The sequence below is a fragment of the Pomacea canaliculata genome, linkage group LG3 (genome assembly GCF_003073045.1).
Source record: "Pomacea canaliculata isolate SZHN2017 linkage group LG3, ASM307304v1, whole genome shotgun sequence".
NCBI classification, from domain to species: Eukaryota; Metazoa; Mollusca; class Gastropoda; order Architaenioglossa; family Ampullariidae; genus Pomacea; species Pomacea canaliculata.
Window position 1 is genome coordinate 30483691 of NC_037592.1, and position 16085 is coordinate 30499775.

General features: G+C 37.3%; 1 protein-coding gene across 1 annotated transcript; it reads left to right on the top strand.

Annotated features, from left to right (window-relative positions):
• The first annotated feature begins 6483 nt into the window (after positions 1 to 6483).
• Positions 6484 to 15668, top strand: LOC112560420 (ribonucleoside-diphosphate reductase large subunit-like). Its single transcript, XM_025232278.1, has 19 exons — positions 6484 to 6615; positions 7940 to 8028; positions 8385 to 8562; positions 8796 to 8896; positions 9133 to 9192; positions 9394 to 9433; positions 9869 to 9945; positions 10477 to 10562; positions 10730 to 10871; positions 11140 to 11223; positions 11551 to 11792; positions 12037 to 12238; positions 12358 to 12507; positions 12683 to 12904; positions 13216 to 13292; positions 13604 to 13739; positions 13977 to 14072; positions 14341 to 14529; positions 14783 to 15668. The coding sequence occupies exons 1-19, from the start codon at positions 6597 to 6599 to the stop codon at positions 15005 to 15007; spliced, it is 2415 nt and encodes an 804-aa protein (XP_025088063.1). The 5' UTR covers positions 6484 to 6596; the 3' UTR covers positions 15008 to 15668.
• The last annotated feature ends 417 nt before the right edge of the window (positions 15669 to 16085 follow it).

The window sequence follows — 16085 nt, forward strand, 5'->3', positions numbered from 1 at the left end:
ATTGATTCTCTGTAGGTTTCTTTCGGATGCAGAGCTCTGTTTCTCTTTTTCCCGCCTTAGCTAGCGGAAGAGCGATTCAAGTTACTTAATCATAAGTCATATTTTTTTTTAATATGATCGAAAATATCCGGAAACAACAAATAATTTTGGATGCAAGAAAATAGATATGGAACTTCAATGATAAAAACATCATTTCTCATTTTATATTAGATTATAATAAATAAATGAGCCACCCCTTAGTCCAAATCTTGTGATACCAAATAAAAATTCAATCGTCGTCGTCATCATCATCATCATCATCATCATCATCATCATCATCATCATCATCATCATCTATGAAAGTAGCATAAAGGAAATGTACTTTAAGCAGTCTTGTAATTAATACAAATATTTGGTAGCGTTCAGTTGTTGTTCTGTGTGTTTCATTGTCACCAGACAAAGACTCCAGCATGGAAAGAAAACAACACTGAAGAAATCGTGCGAGAACAAAAGGCTGTTTAATCTCTATCATAAAAACACGATCTAGAAAAACTTAATCTAGATATGTCGATATTTTAGGCTTTTTGCAACGACCTTCTGCTTTCTTGCTCTTTATTTTTTTTGTTTCAATTTTGTGGATGTTTTTCTGTCTATATTTTTTTTTTTTTTTTGTTGCTGTTCGTTTGTTTTTCTGGTCGAGAAAATTGCTTTGTCTTGTGGGAGACATTGAAGTACATGCGAAAAGTTTTCCTTGTTTCCTTCAGTTTTTCGCTCACTCACTCACAAGCAGACAATTCATTAAGTTCATTTCAGTTTCTTGATGTCGTTTGGTAGGACAGGACGGTTGAAGAAGCTGACAAAGCTTCTGCTGGGCGGCGGCAAGCAGGTCGACCATCGGAAGGTCAACTTACTCTTCTATATTTAAAGTTTGTCGAATTACGCTCATAGGTGAACCTCATCCACCTCACCCCTCTCTACACCCCCAGGGATGATATACAGAGTGATGTGCCAGTTCACTTGGGCAAATCAGGCAAGATTATGCAAAATCTTTGAGGTTTTGGGTGTTATACTTTTCTTTGCCAATTCGCTGGTTGCCAAACCCCGCATATATTTTGTTACTTATTCTTCGTCCATTAATTTAATTTGATATTTTTTTTACAGTATGTTTAAATCGGGTCTCAAGCAGTGCACACATATTGATCAGTCCAGCTTTCTATTTATTTATGCATCCATGTACGCGATTGCGAGCACATAATGGTAATAGTCTCAAGAAATAGAGTGGGTGGCTTGGGGAGGACGTATGAAGACAGTAAGAGAGACATACAGGAAGGCAGAGATAGGTAGATGACAGTAAAGAAGAAAAATGGACAAGCAGTAGATGGAGGGAAGAAATAAAAAGTATTTCTGGCGTCCTCTTCTGATCCCCTGCGTTATGCCGTGCTGACATCTCATAAAACCTCCGCTAAGTATTTACGGCGGAACAAAAATATGGCGGCCAGGGCATGGGTTGGAGGACATTACACAGCTCCTTGCGATATGTCACAAAGTTGTCTCTTCTCGCTACGGAAACGTTTGTCCATAGCGAGCTGCTAAAGTTTTGTTTCATTTTTAATTTTTATTTTTACATTAAAGATTGTTAGTGTATTCAGTGTCTTAGTTGTGTCCGATCTTCTGGGATGAGTTCACAAAAAAATAAATAAATAAATAAATTAAAACGTATGGTAAAAAAGAATTATGTTCAAGGTTTGAAGAGAGAACAGTATTATATTATAAACAAAATATTAAATAATCGTCTTTGTAAAAAAGCAGAAAACAATTGAAAGCAATAGAATTAGCAGAAGATAAAAAAATCATTTTGAATGTTAAAAATGTCTTGCTTGGCCTCTCTGGATGCTAAGCAATCGTGAGAGACTCCTCCACTTGACTGTTCTCATCGTATGTCACAGCCTCCGTTTTATTGCAGGCTGTTCAGACATTAGCCTTGTCCCGAGACTCTGCAACATCCTCGCCTTTTTCATTACTTCAGTGAAGTAGCCGAAGGTTTGCCTTAGACCTCCACAGTACATAGCATATGCAGCAACAACAAAACTTTTTCACAACCGTCCTCAGACACAGACTCTCTTCCTTCTCTCTCTCTCTCTCTGTCTCTCTGTATCCTGTCTCTCTCTCTTACCCTTTATTCCTCTCTTTTCTGTGCACAGAAATGGCAGAAGAACCCACACAAACGCTCAGAACATGGCTAAATTGTATATAGTTGTCCTCCTAGCGGCTTCGGCAGCAAGCATGGGGGACACTTCAACCGGATATGGGCAAAGCTGAGTGCTTTTCTAACCCACGCATCAGCCTATATTGCCGCAGTGCATGACCGGAAATTGCGAGTGAAGTAAATCGCATTACCTCCCTGGCGGAAGTGGTAGATGATGAATGGGAGAGGTTACTTTAGGGTGGTTCTGCAGAAGAGATTTCATTCCAGAACAGTCTAAAGACTGCCGTTCTAGTCATCAGGGGAAACCGTTTTATGGTCGGGAAAATACGAGGACTAACAGAAAAGTGCTAGCTTTTTACTCAAAAAAGAAAAAAATTCGATTTTATTACACAGTGTTACATAGTCTATAACGGTCAGAGCTTCAGCGAAATCTCTAGATGACGCAACCGCTTTCATGGGAGACATCAGTATCAAAGAGAGGCAAAGAAGAGCAATGTCACTGGATTCTCAAGAAGTGCAGTTGCACAAACATGCAGCGGGACGATATTTGCACTAAAATATTAGCAGGACGCGCTACACGAGACCTTTTCTTTTCTTCCGCTTTTCTTCCAGTCCTTATTCTTTTCGGTCAAGCGTCGTCTTTCCGTCCTCCATTTTTGTTCTTTCACGTTTTCTTTTCCTTTAGTTTCTAATTTTGGATTTATTTGAAACTTCTTTCCATTTTTTTTTTTGCATTCAATTTTTTACTTCTTTTATTCATTTGTTCGCTTGTCTTTTTTTATTTGTTTGTTTTGTTTATTTGTTCTTTTTTGTTTCCTTTGTTTGTTTGTTTGTTTTTTCTTTTTGGTTTTTTTCTTTTTTTTTGGGGGGGGGGTCTCTTTCGTTTAGTCCCATCTCTTTTTTTCTCTTTATTTTCCGTATCTGTTTTCCTTCTCTCTTCCTTCCTGTCTGTTTTCTTATATTTTTAATTGCTGTTGCCTTTTCAATATAATCACGTCATAACACACGGAAAAGAGAGATTCTTTAACTGAAAACTGAAAACTTTTTTCGGAAAAAAGTTGTGTTGCTGGATGGGGGAATTGACACTATAACTTATGCAAAACAAAGTCATTACTAGCAGTACAAAGAGTATTGAACTGTACACATCAAGACAAAGCATTTCATAGAAAGGAAGTGCTGATCGTAATGCTCACTCTTTGGCATGGCAGAAGTTTTACTATTTCTAGGAGGAGTTTAAAAAATTACAATCATGACCACACATCCCTACAATATTCAGTTTTTGACGATAAAGTCGTTTTTACGCTATTCAAAAAAGACAAGCAAATTCAATTTTTTTCTAATCACACTAAATGTAGCCAGCATATTGATTTTCTGAATTGCCTTATTGCAGTATTAATATCGCTTCTTATCATGATATCCGGTATAAGCAATTTAAGAAAAATTCAAAACGAAAAAGTACATGAAAAGTTCACATTTTTTAAAAAATAAAACTTTTGTAAAACTAATTACTTCACAAAAAGTTTTGAAAATGGTGAACTCTGTTCTCACAAGATTTTCAGCCGAAAGCAGTGAGGGTCGAGCCTTGTGTTGAGTTTTGTACTTTTTAAAACTTTGGGTCTGTTACTGTCTTTTCCTGTCTTGTAATCTGCTGAAAAGCTGCCAGTGTGTGGATGTGCTATGTTTATCTTGCTGTTTTAATACTAGGCTGAATTGTGTTTGTGTATTAGGGTGTTAGCAAGAAGGAAAAGAGAGTGCGGTGTGGTGACAGTGCATGTGGTAAACAAAAACCTCTAATTAAACAGGCGGACACCAACAAAGTGAATGAGGACAGACAAAGAAAGCAGCAAGTAATTAACTCTCTGACATGGTCGTACATCGGCAGAACGCAAACCTGAGATTGGAATAAAAAAAAGTAGGACTATTTTTGTGCTGATGTATTGTTTAATTAAAGGATTTAAGGAAACGAATGGAAATGAAAGCGATAAAAAATACCTTTGATGACTGTTGTGTACACATGTTCCTAACTTTTTATTTGCAGCGAAGAACCAAATAAAACAGAACACAAATCAGCTCATATATAACTTTTTTCAATCCAGTCACGCCAATTATCGATGGCTCTCCCTACCGAACCCCACCAATGTCCCCCTCCCCGAGTTTTCCCACCTGCTCTCGGAATTCTATCACTTTCCTTCTCTTTCTCTCACTCTGACACGCACACTCTCTCACTCTTTCTTTCTTTAATACACGTACACTTTTCTCTCTCTCTCTCTCTCTCTCTGAGATCAGAGTTTTCTAGCACTCTTGTTCTCCATGTCTCACACTCTTTCTTTCAATCTCTCAAATATTCTTTCTCTTTCCCTCACTCTAATTTAAGTGTCTTTCTCATGACAGACATGTACGTTGAAATATTCGAGGAAGCAAATAATGCACAACTGAAAGCTCTAATTACCTACTTTTCACAACGAGCACAATATAAAGTGTCGTAAGACAGAAAAAAGTGAGGGATTACAATCAATACACACTATGGAATTGCCGAAAAAAGCTCAGAACACTAAAGTATACATGAAAATGAAGAAAAGTTCTAAGGTTTCCCCAAGAATGAAAATGGCTATTTTAGAATTTTGATCTTGCCCTCAATTAAGTTTTCAATAAACAATACCCCTTATAGATTTTTCATCTGACCGAAAGGGATTTAATTCGGTCAGTCATCCAAGAAAACACGTCTACAGTCTTAATTGTAAAAGCCTAGTCATTCATTCTGAGACAACAGGGATAGAGAGGAACCTATACAATGACTACGCTAGACACATCAGCACCCCTTTGCTGGGAGGACTATACTTTTTATTACAAGAACGCTTAAAAACAGTTTTGAACATACAAGGAGTATGTAAGAAAAGAATGGATAGGTAAAGAGTCGTATTGCCTCATATCTGTAACCGCACAATCTGCAAATGAAGTGTACTGTAATCACTGCATCGATTGTCTGTCGAGGTCTATAAACATGTCCACTACTGCACCGAAAACTGCGGGATCCATTTTCTTTTCTACACAAAGCAACCTAACCCTGACATATTGCCGTGGGCATCAGAGAGATTTTCCTTCCGTGCTGATCTGTAGAAGGCGCTGTACGCTCTTTGGCACTATGACAAGCTCCTGCCGGAAGTCGTAGACTAATCTGTGGGAAAAGATTCTGGTTTTGCTCAGTTCGTTCTAAAGAGTAAATACATTGCAAAACATACAGAACTTTGTTATATGACTTAATGACAAAAGACTAACAGCGGCAACTGGGTACGATAGCGTAAATACAAAAATTAAAATAATGTAATTAAATACATTTTATTAGACAAACGTAGTCTATTTCCTAAGTCTTCAATTTCGGTTCATTCACACCTGGATTTGTTGGTTGCATCATTATTCAAACTCAAATACAGCCAGCCCTATTATTCTAAACGTCTCTTGCACCCATAACACTTTCACCATCGACTCGTAGACAATCAGCATAAATGTGACTCTTGGCAATAATCACGTTCAGGCACTGAAGAGAGTGGTGGGGAGGTTGGTATACTAGCGCGAGAGGGAAGAATTGATGATGGATGTCAGACATCAATCTAGGGGAAGTAACTCCCGTAGCAACATCGCTAGACAGCCAAGGTCGTAAGAGGTACTTGCTTCCCTTTGATTGTTATCATGCGTCTGTTGTGTTTCAGTGAAAGCTTGCTTGTAAATTTTTTAAAATTCAGCTTGTCTTATATTTAGGAAGTTAATATTGATCGCAAAAACATCTCCCCTGAACTAAGATAAAATACAACTAGTATTTGACTGACATCAACAAACTTTTATTTTTCATTAAACTTTAATTTTAAGAGAAATAATGATTCGTTGACAAGCGCTCGACTGACAACAGTCGATCGACTTCGTATACCCCAACTCCTCAACATTCAATATTTCTTCCCATCCTCTCTTTCTGCCACCATGGCATCGCGCACCGTCATGTAACTCACGTGTAACAGTTTTATCTTTGCATTCTAAAAGGATGTGTCAAAATCAAAACCAATCTGAATATCGCATGTTTATTTACGTATCCCACGAAACCCCTGTCATTAAGCTGAGTCTAGTGAATCAAGCTCCTTTTAACTTTTTTGCTACTTTGTGTGCTTGAGTTACAATACTATGTAAATTTTTGTTCCATAAACAATGAGTTTAAAGATTTAGTGTTTAAAGATTAAAAACAAAATCCGTTGTCAATAAGCGCGCCAGCTGCAAGAATGTCAGCCAATGAAATTTCTAGAGATCAGACTGAGGCTCAGCCCGTGAGCCAATCCGTGCACGCCGTGGCAATAATCGCGCGGTTCTTCGAAGGCCTTCCATCGTTCCATTGTGGTAGCACAACTTTTGCGATCACTGGGTGAAAATGTTCGTGCAAAAGAGAGGTGAGTACACCGAAAACCCTTTTTTCTATAGTCTCTACTTTTATATTTTTGGCATAGCAGGTTTTAAGCGTCAGCAAAAGTTCGTTATTTGTCGTTTTTTTAAGTGACCAGATCGGTAAGGTTACCGCCAAAACATCACGATAGGTGCTCAGACTGTTTGCAAATTCTGTCAGTGATCTTTCAGAAAACTGCAGAAAGAATTAAAAAAAAATGCAAGTGCTAGTTTAATTTTAGATCTGTTTTCTGAAAATGGTAAATCAGGTGTACTAGATACATTAAGAGCTTTTCACGTCTGGTGCTTACAGCCAGAGGCGGCGTTAGGGGGTGGCAAATGGGGCGGCCGCCCCAGGCCCCGCTCTCGAAGGGGCCCCGCACTTCAGCCCCGAGGTCATCTTTATGACTTAAGCTGTGTTAAACAAGTTGTGACCAAAAAAAATTGACGTTCAGAAAACGATTCTAAGCTCTAATTAAGCAAATTATTGAAGCCATGTCTTCACGTTAAACCCGACAATAATAACAAGCAGTTTATTCAGTTGTCGTCAACATATTATTGCGCTTTAAGAAAAAGCCGCTACTGTCACAAACGGTGGGAAAGGTTACAAACAATTAAAACACTAAATTCGTGCGTTATTTCGCGAAATGGATCCAGCCTAACTGTATATAAATCAGTGCTTCCGACATCATATCAATAGGGATGTTGATACACATACTCCATTACCCCGGCCCCGCGCGGATGGTCGGCCCCAGGCCCCGCGTGTTCTTAACGGTTCCTAACGCCGCCTCTGCTTACAGCTAGGAAACGGGATCACCCCATCCCTCTCCTCCGCTTTCTACACTGGCTTCCCATCCGTTCTTGCATCCAGTACAAACTGTCCGTGCTGTGTTTTAATTTCTTTGCTGGCATCTGCCCTGATTATTTCTCTGAACTGCTTTACCCTTACGTCCCAGCTAGAGCACTTAGCTCCTCATCTGATAATCGTCTCCTTCCTCTTTCTGTCACCAAAACAACAACATAATTATGGCCACGGGTTTTTAGTTATTGTGCAGCCAAACGATGGAACATTTCATATCGGACACCTACCCACTATTAAATCCTTTAAATGTGCATTGAGAATGCACCTCTTCCGTAAACATTACTCCTAACACCCTTTCCCATAATGCTAGTTCTTTCTCATCATTTGTTCCCAAATACCCAAGACATTTTTGAAGTAGACAACTTATCAAAGTATATTAAAATTAATAACATCTCTTTTCATTTGCAATCCGGCATAATTTAAATGGGACATCAAAAACGGAACTTTATCTTGCTTTGATTCTATTTCAGGTGGCCGTACTGAATCGGTTCATTTTGATAAAATCACTTCAAGAATTGAAAAACTCTGCTATGGTCTTCACAAAACTTTTGTTGATCCAGTGAGTAATTCTGCTGGCATAAATCTTGGGGTTTGATCATTCTTGGTTTGCTTTGTAAACAGTCATAGATGTCTAACATGAAAAAAATTGTTGTTTTCAGTCTCACTTTTGTGATTTATATTTTTTAAGCCCTAGAATTGGCAGATTTTTTTATATCTTTCCTTGGAGCATTTTTTGCTCTCTGGATATTAACCATAACATCAGGAGAGTATTTAAAGACAAGTTTTATTGCTTCATTATTATTATGAAATCCCATCTTTCTAATATAAATTTTTGTTCTAATGATATCAAGCTGCATATTCTTACAGTTAGTTGTTTTTTTTAATTTTTTAACTAATGACAGACCCATTTAACAGGCAGCAATCACCTTGAAAGTCATAAGTGGCTTGTATCCTGGCGTCACCACTGTAGAACTAGACAACCTAGCAGCAGAAACAGCTGCAACAATGACTACCAAGCACCCTGACTATGCTATTCTTGCTGCAAGAATAGCAGTTTCCAACCTTCACAAAGAGACAAAAAAAGCCTTCAGTGGTAAATACATATGAACTAATTGAACTATTTTGAGATTTTCATTTACTGCCTCAAAGTGTCTGTTTTATATAATTTTTTATCTTTAAATATAAGTATCCTTATTCACAATTTGTGCCACAATGCTACATAATTAGAAACATGGAACTGAGTAGTAGGGTTTATCATTGGCAGTTGATTAGTCACTACCACTGCTAAGGTAAATGATAATTTAATCATGTTTTGAAATTTTTTAGATGTAATGACGGACTTGTACAACTGGATCAATCCAAAGACTGGCAAGCATTCACCCATGATTTCCAAGGAAACTCATGAAATAATCATGCAGCATGCTGAGGTACAAGATTTTTGTGGAAGTTTTAAAAAACTTTTTTAAAATATACTTAACCTATCCCAGGATATTCAAATGTTTCATTGACTAGAAATGCAAGTTACTCATACAAGGAAACTAGAAGTATGACTGATATAAAGATAAAAATGCCAAGTCATTTCTCGATGTGGTTGCTTCCCTTAGACTGTATAGCAACTTTAGAACATAGTGATTTAAAATTAAGTTTGTTGTGTATTTTACAGGTTCTTAATTCCGCTATTGTCTATGACCGTGACTATGGTTACAATTATTTTGGATTCAAGGTGAGAAATGTTCTATATACATCAGTTGTACCTTTTTTGGGAAGTTGGCTAAAGTTTCTGAAACATCAAATAAGATTCACAAAGATAAACTTAGTTTATATTACATTTTTATATAATGCATTTACAAACAAATTGTTTGCTGCACATGCAAACATACTGAAAGTGAGTGAATGCCTAATGCTGACAAGTTTGTTTTTGCAGACACTAGAGCGGTCATACCTGCTGAAGATTAATGGGAAAGGTAACAAACGGATTTTTTGATTTAGGTTTCAAAATACATTTAAATATTTACACAAAGTTTTGTGAAACGATTATTAAATGAAAAAAACATGTATAATGAATAGGCCATCAATTTGAATAGATAGAATGCTACCAAATATCTGTACTACTTACAGATCATAACTACAGTAACCTATAAACTGTTTGCATTCTGTACTAATAGATGTGATAGTCATGTTACTTATAGAATGCAACATCATGGACTTTTTTCATGAGGATTCTTTCAAAAGTATGTAATGTCTGAAGTCTAATCATTGAGTGGTATGTGTTAATGAAGAACTGATCTGTTATTCACTAAGTACTTCATAATTAGAATTTCTGTTTAGGCAGATAAGCACACAGCATAAAACAATGTAACAGTGAATTACCATATTTTTTTTTTTCCTCTCCCTTCTAGTGGCAGAAAGGCCACAGCACATGTTGATGAGAGTGGCCGTTGGAATCCATGGCAATGACATTGACAGTGCCATTGAGGTGAGTTTCTTTACCAGCTAACAATCATCTTTGATAAATTGGATTTTTCCAGTTTAGCCTAAACTCTCTTGACTTATTCAAGTTCTGTATTAGGCAAAAGTGACAAGCGGGCAAGGGTGGAATTTTACACCAAGCCAGCAACTAAGGCGATATCACGGAAAGGCAGCCAGCTCTGTAAACGAATCCCACATACAAAGAACAGCACATGCCTAAGACAAGAGCTGAACCCAGGACCGCCAACCTTCACGGTAGTCGTGACAGGCTCTAACCGGACCTCCCCTGTCCTTAAAGAATCTTTTTGTAAATGTAGAACAAAAATTGCTGTAATTTGTGCACTTAAAAGTTAAAAGAGGTTATATTGCAGAGAAGGTGTTGTCTGCTTGTTAGAAGGAATTAAGCATGACCAATGTTTGTGTTTTTATATGCATAGATTCTCATCTATTTGTCCTAGTATTAGTACTGTGATCTTAAATAGTTGGACAGTAGGCATAGAAGTTTGTACATTTCATTTTAATGCCCTAACTTTTTCAGACCTACAATCTCATGTCTGGAAAGTGGTTCACACATGCCTCTCCAACTCTTTTTAATGCTGGTACTTGTAGACCACAGCTGTCCAGGTAAAAATAATTTTTAAAAAATGAACTTCTATTATACATTTATTGTTTATTTTGATAACTCTGATGACTGATTCCACTATTAAAGAACATTAATTTATTGTATTTTCTGGTTCATTGGTGTTAATGAGATGGATTTAAATGTGCGTGCTTCTCCACTTTGATTGCAGCTGTTTTTTGTTGGCTATGGCATCAGACAGCATTGAAGGTATATATGACACTCTTAAGCAGTGCGCACTTATCTCCAAAAATGCTGGTGGTGTTGGCCTCAGTGTTCACAACATTCGAGCGACAGGCAGTCACATAGCTGGCGTGAGTAAACTTCCGTTAAAATTACTAGAAATTCACTCAGAGCAGGGTGTCTTAAAGCCTTAACATCAGGCTTACATCTGTAACATTGCTTACTTTGCTGATATTTTGTGCAACCTATTTCTAATAGTGGATTATAATATTTGCGGTCACAAATTTTTTTAACAAAAATTTGAATCCCTTTTATTTCTTTAGTAACTTTGCTAATGGCTTATCTCATCATTTTTCTAAAATTTTCTTTACCTAATGAGAAGGAATATCTTATGTGCAGACAAATGGAACATCAAATGGCCTGATTCCTATGCTGCGTGTGTATAACACTACAGCTCATTATGTTGACCAAGGAGGGAACAAGGTGAATATTAGCTTTGCCTACTATCTGTTATTTAGCTTACTAGGGCAAAATAAGTAAGATTGATATCATAAAGGTAACAAGTTATGGATATTAAATGAAACTGTACTTAAATATAATTTGTTTTGAAACAGTCTATAGAGTATTATCAGAGACTAAGGGAAGAAAGCACTTTTTAGTTTAGTTTAAACAATCTTAATGCAACTGTTCTACATCATGCTGATTATGTCATACCAACCTGTGGCTTTTGCTTATTTTTATAGGTGTCAGAAAATAAATGGCAGTTTTTGCTGTTCATTGGAATTAATTACCTCATCTGAATTTGTATAGAGACCTGGAGCATTTGCCATCTATCTGGAACCTTGGCATGCAGACATCTTTGAATTCTTGGACTTGAAAAAGAACACAGGTAAAGAGGAGATCAGAGCCAGAGACCTCTTCTATGCACTGTGGATACCTGACCTGTTCATGAAGCGTGTTGAGCAGAATGGAGACTGGACCTTGATGTGTCCCAGTGAATGCCCAGGCCTTTCTGACACATGGGGCAACGAATTTGAGACGCTTTATGAAAAGTAATTATTAATGGCATACTTAAGCACTCAAATTGGTTCCTCTCTCGATTGATTTATGGTGTTTGCTTTTTTTCAGTTTGGTAGGATAATTGCAAAATACATTTTGTAAATGATAGTGCAGCCTGAATTTCTTTAGTTGTGTATGTAGGAAAATGATTTTGCATATTTGCACCTGTGTCGGATTGAGATCAGCAGATATGTAAACTTCTTTCTGAGTTATTCACAACTGAATTTTCCTGCACAGGTATGAGCAGAAGGGAATGGGGAGAAAGACAGTGAAAGCACAAGCTCTCTGGTATGCCATCATAGAATCACAGACTGAGACAGGCACACCCTATATGCTGTACAAAGACAGCTGTAACCGAAAGTCCAACCAGCAGAACCTGGGCACCATCAAATGCAGTAATCTGTGTACAGAGATTGTAGAATACACCAGTGCAGATGAGGTTTGTGCAGTTTATAGAACTTGTATTAACTGATGGGAGATTTAGCAAAGAATGCATCTGTTGACAATTCACATTGTTTCTTGGTTTTAGCAAAGCATCATTTCCCTTCTCTTTCACAGGTAGCAGTGTGCAATCTGGCGTCAGTTGCACTAAACATGTTTGTAAAACCAGACCACACATTTGACTTTGTCAAGTTCCATGAGGTGCTGAAGGTGATGGTGCACAACCTAAACAAGATAATTGATATCAACTATTACCCTCTTGAAGAGGTAAGCTCCCACTATAACCATGTTTTAAAGGGATTTGTTCATGGGTCTTTATGAATTAATAGTAATAGCTGCAGGCTTACTTGACCCAGGGTTTCCTTGAAACCTAAAATAAAGATTATGATGTGAAATGTTATGTACAAACTTGTTGCTATGTTCTGACTTATTTGATGCACAGGCAAAACGCTCCAACTTGCGACACCGCCCCATAGGGCTTGGTGTTCAGGGTCTGGCAGATGCTTTCATTCTGATGCGCTACCCCTATGACAGTCCTGAGGCACAACAGCTCAACAAGGAAATATTTGAAAACATGTATTATGCAGCCCTTGATGCAAGCTGTGAGCTTGCAGAAAAATTTGGTCCGTATGAAACATATGCAGGCTCACCAGTCAGTAAAGGAGTAAGTGCATATAATACACATTACTGTGTACTCTCTGTGGTTTTAAAGAATATTACTGTTCACAATTTTTACAGGAACAAAAGTTTGTTGCTACATTTATTCAAAATATTTTCCCAAAAGCATAATAGATTGAAAACTTAATCAGTGATAATCATCTATGAAATTAGCAGTTTGCTTAAAGATGAAACAGCACTTGATTATTTTTAAAATTCCAAAAGTCGAATTATCTAAAAATTTATTTTTTTGGTCTTGAATGGCTACCATTAAGTGTGTGGTGCTTTAATGTATATCCAAGTCTCTATTTGTGATAGATTCTGCAGTTTGACATGTGGGATGTGAAGCCATCCACAAGCTTAGACTGGGATGCCCTCAGAGCCAGAATTGCCAAGTGAGTTGAAAAGCCATTTAAGAGTGAGCTGTTTCTATCTGAACCATTAACACTGTAACAACGTTAACTGTTAGTACTTTAACATGGAGCTCATCAAAAAAAATAATCATAATCTGAAAAATCCGCAAACAAACCACATCACTGTGTAAGCCACAGGGTTAAAAGCTGTGGGGAAGTCGCGGCTTTTAACAGTCTGAAGAAAAGTCTGGAGTTACAGTGATGCGGCATCACTTCACTTATGACATCTTCAAAGGAATATATTTAAATAATTCTTGCTAATAATCTCATAAAGGCTTTCAATTCTTTGACAGATATGGTGTACGCAACAGCCTGCTAATGGCTCCCATGCCCACAGCTTCAACTGCTCAGATCCTTGGCAACAACGAGTCCATTGAAGTGTACACTTCAAACATATACACTCGTCGTGTCTTGTCTGGAGAGTTTCAGGTAAGCCTTGAGTTTGACAATCTAAAGTATCGCAGTTTTTGTTACATCAGTTATGACTGATCTAAATGAAAAGTTTCTTATTAGCAATCATTCGTTGAAACCAGAGTTTGTTACTTTTGATCATTGAATAGTTGAATGCATTAGATTATGCAGAATATTTGTGCTTGTGTTTTTTGAGTCCCTTGTTCTTAGAAAGGAAAAAACAAGCATTTTAATAACCAGATTTCTTTGTAACAGATTGTCAACCACCACTTGCTGAAAGATTTGACAGAGCTTGGGCTGTGGAATGATGAGATGAAAAACCAGCTCATTGCACAAGGTGGATCCATCCAGGTGAGATCTTGACTTGCTTCATTATTCTAGTTCCCTTGAGCTGTCCTTTGCAAACATCTTGCTTACTGAGACAAAACTTGCACTGCTAAGCTGCTTTTCCATAAATGCACTGTTTTCTTCAATGTCAATGAGCTGCACCTATCTGGTTGCATCATGTGGAATATCCAGTCAATGTTCTTACAATGTTGAGCCATAAAAGTACTTTTGCGGGTTTTTTTAAATTCTGCTTTAAAATAGATGAATGAAAGTAACATATTTTTGTTTTCAGAACATAGAAAGTATTCCTGATGAACTGAAGCAGCTGTACAAGACAGTGTGGGAAGTTTCTCAGAAAACCGTCATCAAAATGGCAGCTGACCGTGGAGCTTTCATTGACCAGAGTCAGTCTCTGAACATCCACATAGCTGAGCCCAACTATGGCAAATTATCCAGCATGCATTTTTATGCTTGGAAAATGGTAAGACCAGCCTGTGGCAGTAAATTAAAGGCTGTTTTTTTTTTTTTATTTTTCTCTGCCAGAAAGAAACGATTGCAAGAATGTGTCATGACACAGAGCACGAAGCTACTTTTTCCTAACTTTGTCTTTTATCAATGTACTTTTTTCATGTTCTTTGCACTTAATACACCAGCTATATGCTTTATAAATTTGTAGTGTACAGCAAAGTAATTTCAAATCCCCCTTCCCTGCCCTCCCCTTATTGTTTTGACAGGGCCTGAAGACTGGCATGTACTATTTGCGCACAAAGCCAGCTGCCCAGGCCATTCAGTTCACTGTAGACAAGACCAAGCTTCGATCATCTGTGCTGTCTCCTGCCAGTGCTGGAAATCGTGTGGTCAATGGGGATGCCAATATTCCAACAGAGCAGGAAAAAAACATGGTGGCAATGGTGTGCTCATTGAAGAATAGAGATGAGTGTCTCATGTGTGGATCATAGATATAAGAAGTTAAATCCAGGGATGTGCGTTCGTGGAACAGGCAGATTTCTTCTCAGAAAAGATCTTACACTACGTGTCATGTGTCATGTAGACCTTAATATTTAATGTTAGTGCTGCCTTTCCACAGATTGCAAGATGTACATAAAATCATGCTGGACAAGTCCACAAACTGATGACACTACTCCTGCCTTACTTGACCTCAACACTTTCTCACTTTTTTTTTTTTTTTTTTTTTTTTTTTTTTTGTAGGTTGGTGTTGATTTTTTTGGTCCAACGGGCTTTCCTATGTCATCAAATGTCATTTTTCAGTACAGTTTTGAATTAAAACGCTATGTATAAAATGCTGCTATAATAAATAAAGGTTGCTGTATCCTTTAGCTGCTTTTATCTTATCTCTTTCCTTTCTATGGAAAATAGATACAAGTTAGCACATATGTTAGTAACTGTAATGATGTGACTGTCGGAGACTACATCTAGCATTTTTGTTCTGTGATTAATATTTACATCTGAATTGTTTATACGTGAATCTCATTGTAGTACAATAGAAGTCATAATTATGAAGAGGACAAAATAAGTCCGCATAGTTCTGTCAAGAATGAATAGTTCTGTCAAGAATGATTAAAGCTTGAGAATAAAGAATATATCTCAAAAGTGTTAAAAGTGGTTGTAAATGTTTGCTTTTGTTAATGTATGTAATATTTGTTTTCTTTGTATGTCATTAGTCATTTTGAAAAAAAAGACGTGTTGGCAATTTTATTAGTCTCAAAATCAATTCACATTGCTTGTCTCCTTTCGCTGCTTGATTGCTCTATACCAGACCTGGGCAAAGGCCGGCCCGTCTGCCAGTATATATACTATATATACGGTACTGGGTAAAACTGAGTTAACTATATTAGTCCGGCCCTCTAAAACCATCTCAATTTCTCATGCGGCCCCATGGGAAAATTAATTGCCCACCCCTGATCTATACTAACATGGAAGATGCTATCGACATTCCTTTATAATCTTGATCTACAACAAATGACTCAGCCATCAAAATTTTTACGTCTTTCCATTTGGTTTAACTGTTTAACTGAC

Coding starts and splice junctions, on each gene's coding strand:
- LOC112560420 (XM_025232278.1), top strand. Junction 8,563..8,795: donor GACAAAAAAAGCCTTCAGTG/GTAAATACATAT, acceptor GAAATTTTTTAG/ATGTAATGACGGACTTGTAC. Junction 11,224..11,550: donor TTGACCAAGGAGGGAACAAG/GTGAATATTAGC, acceptor GAATTTGTATAG/AGACCTGGAGCATTTGCCAT.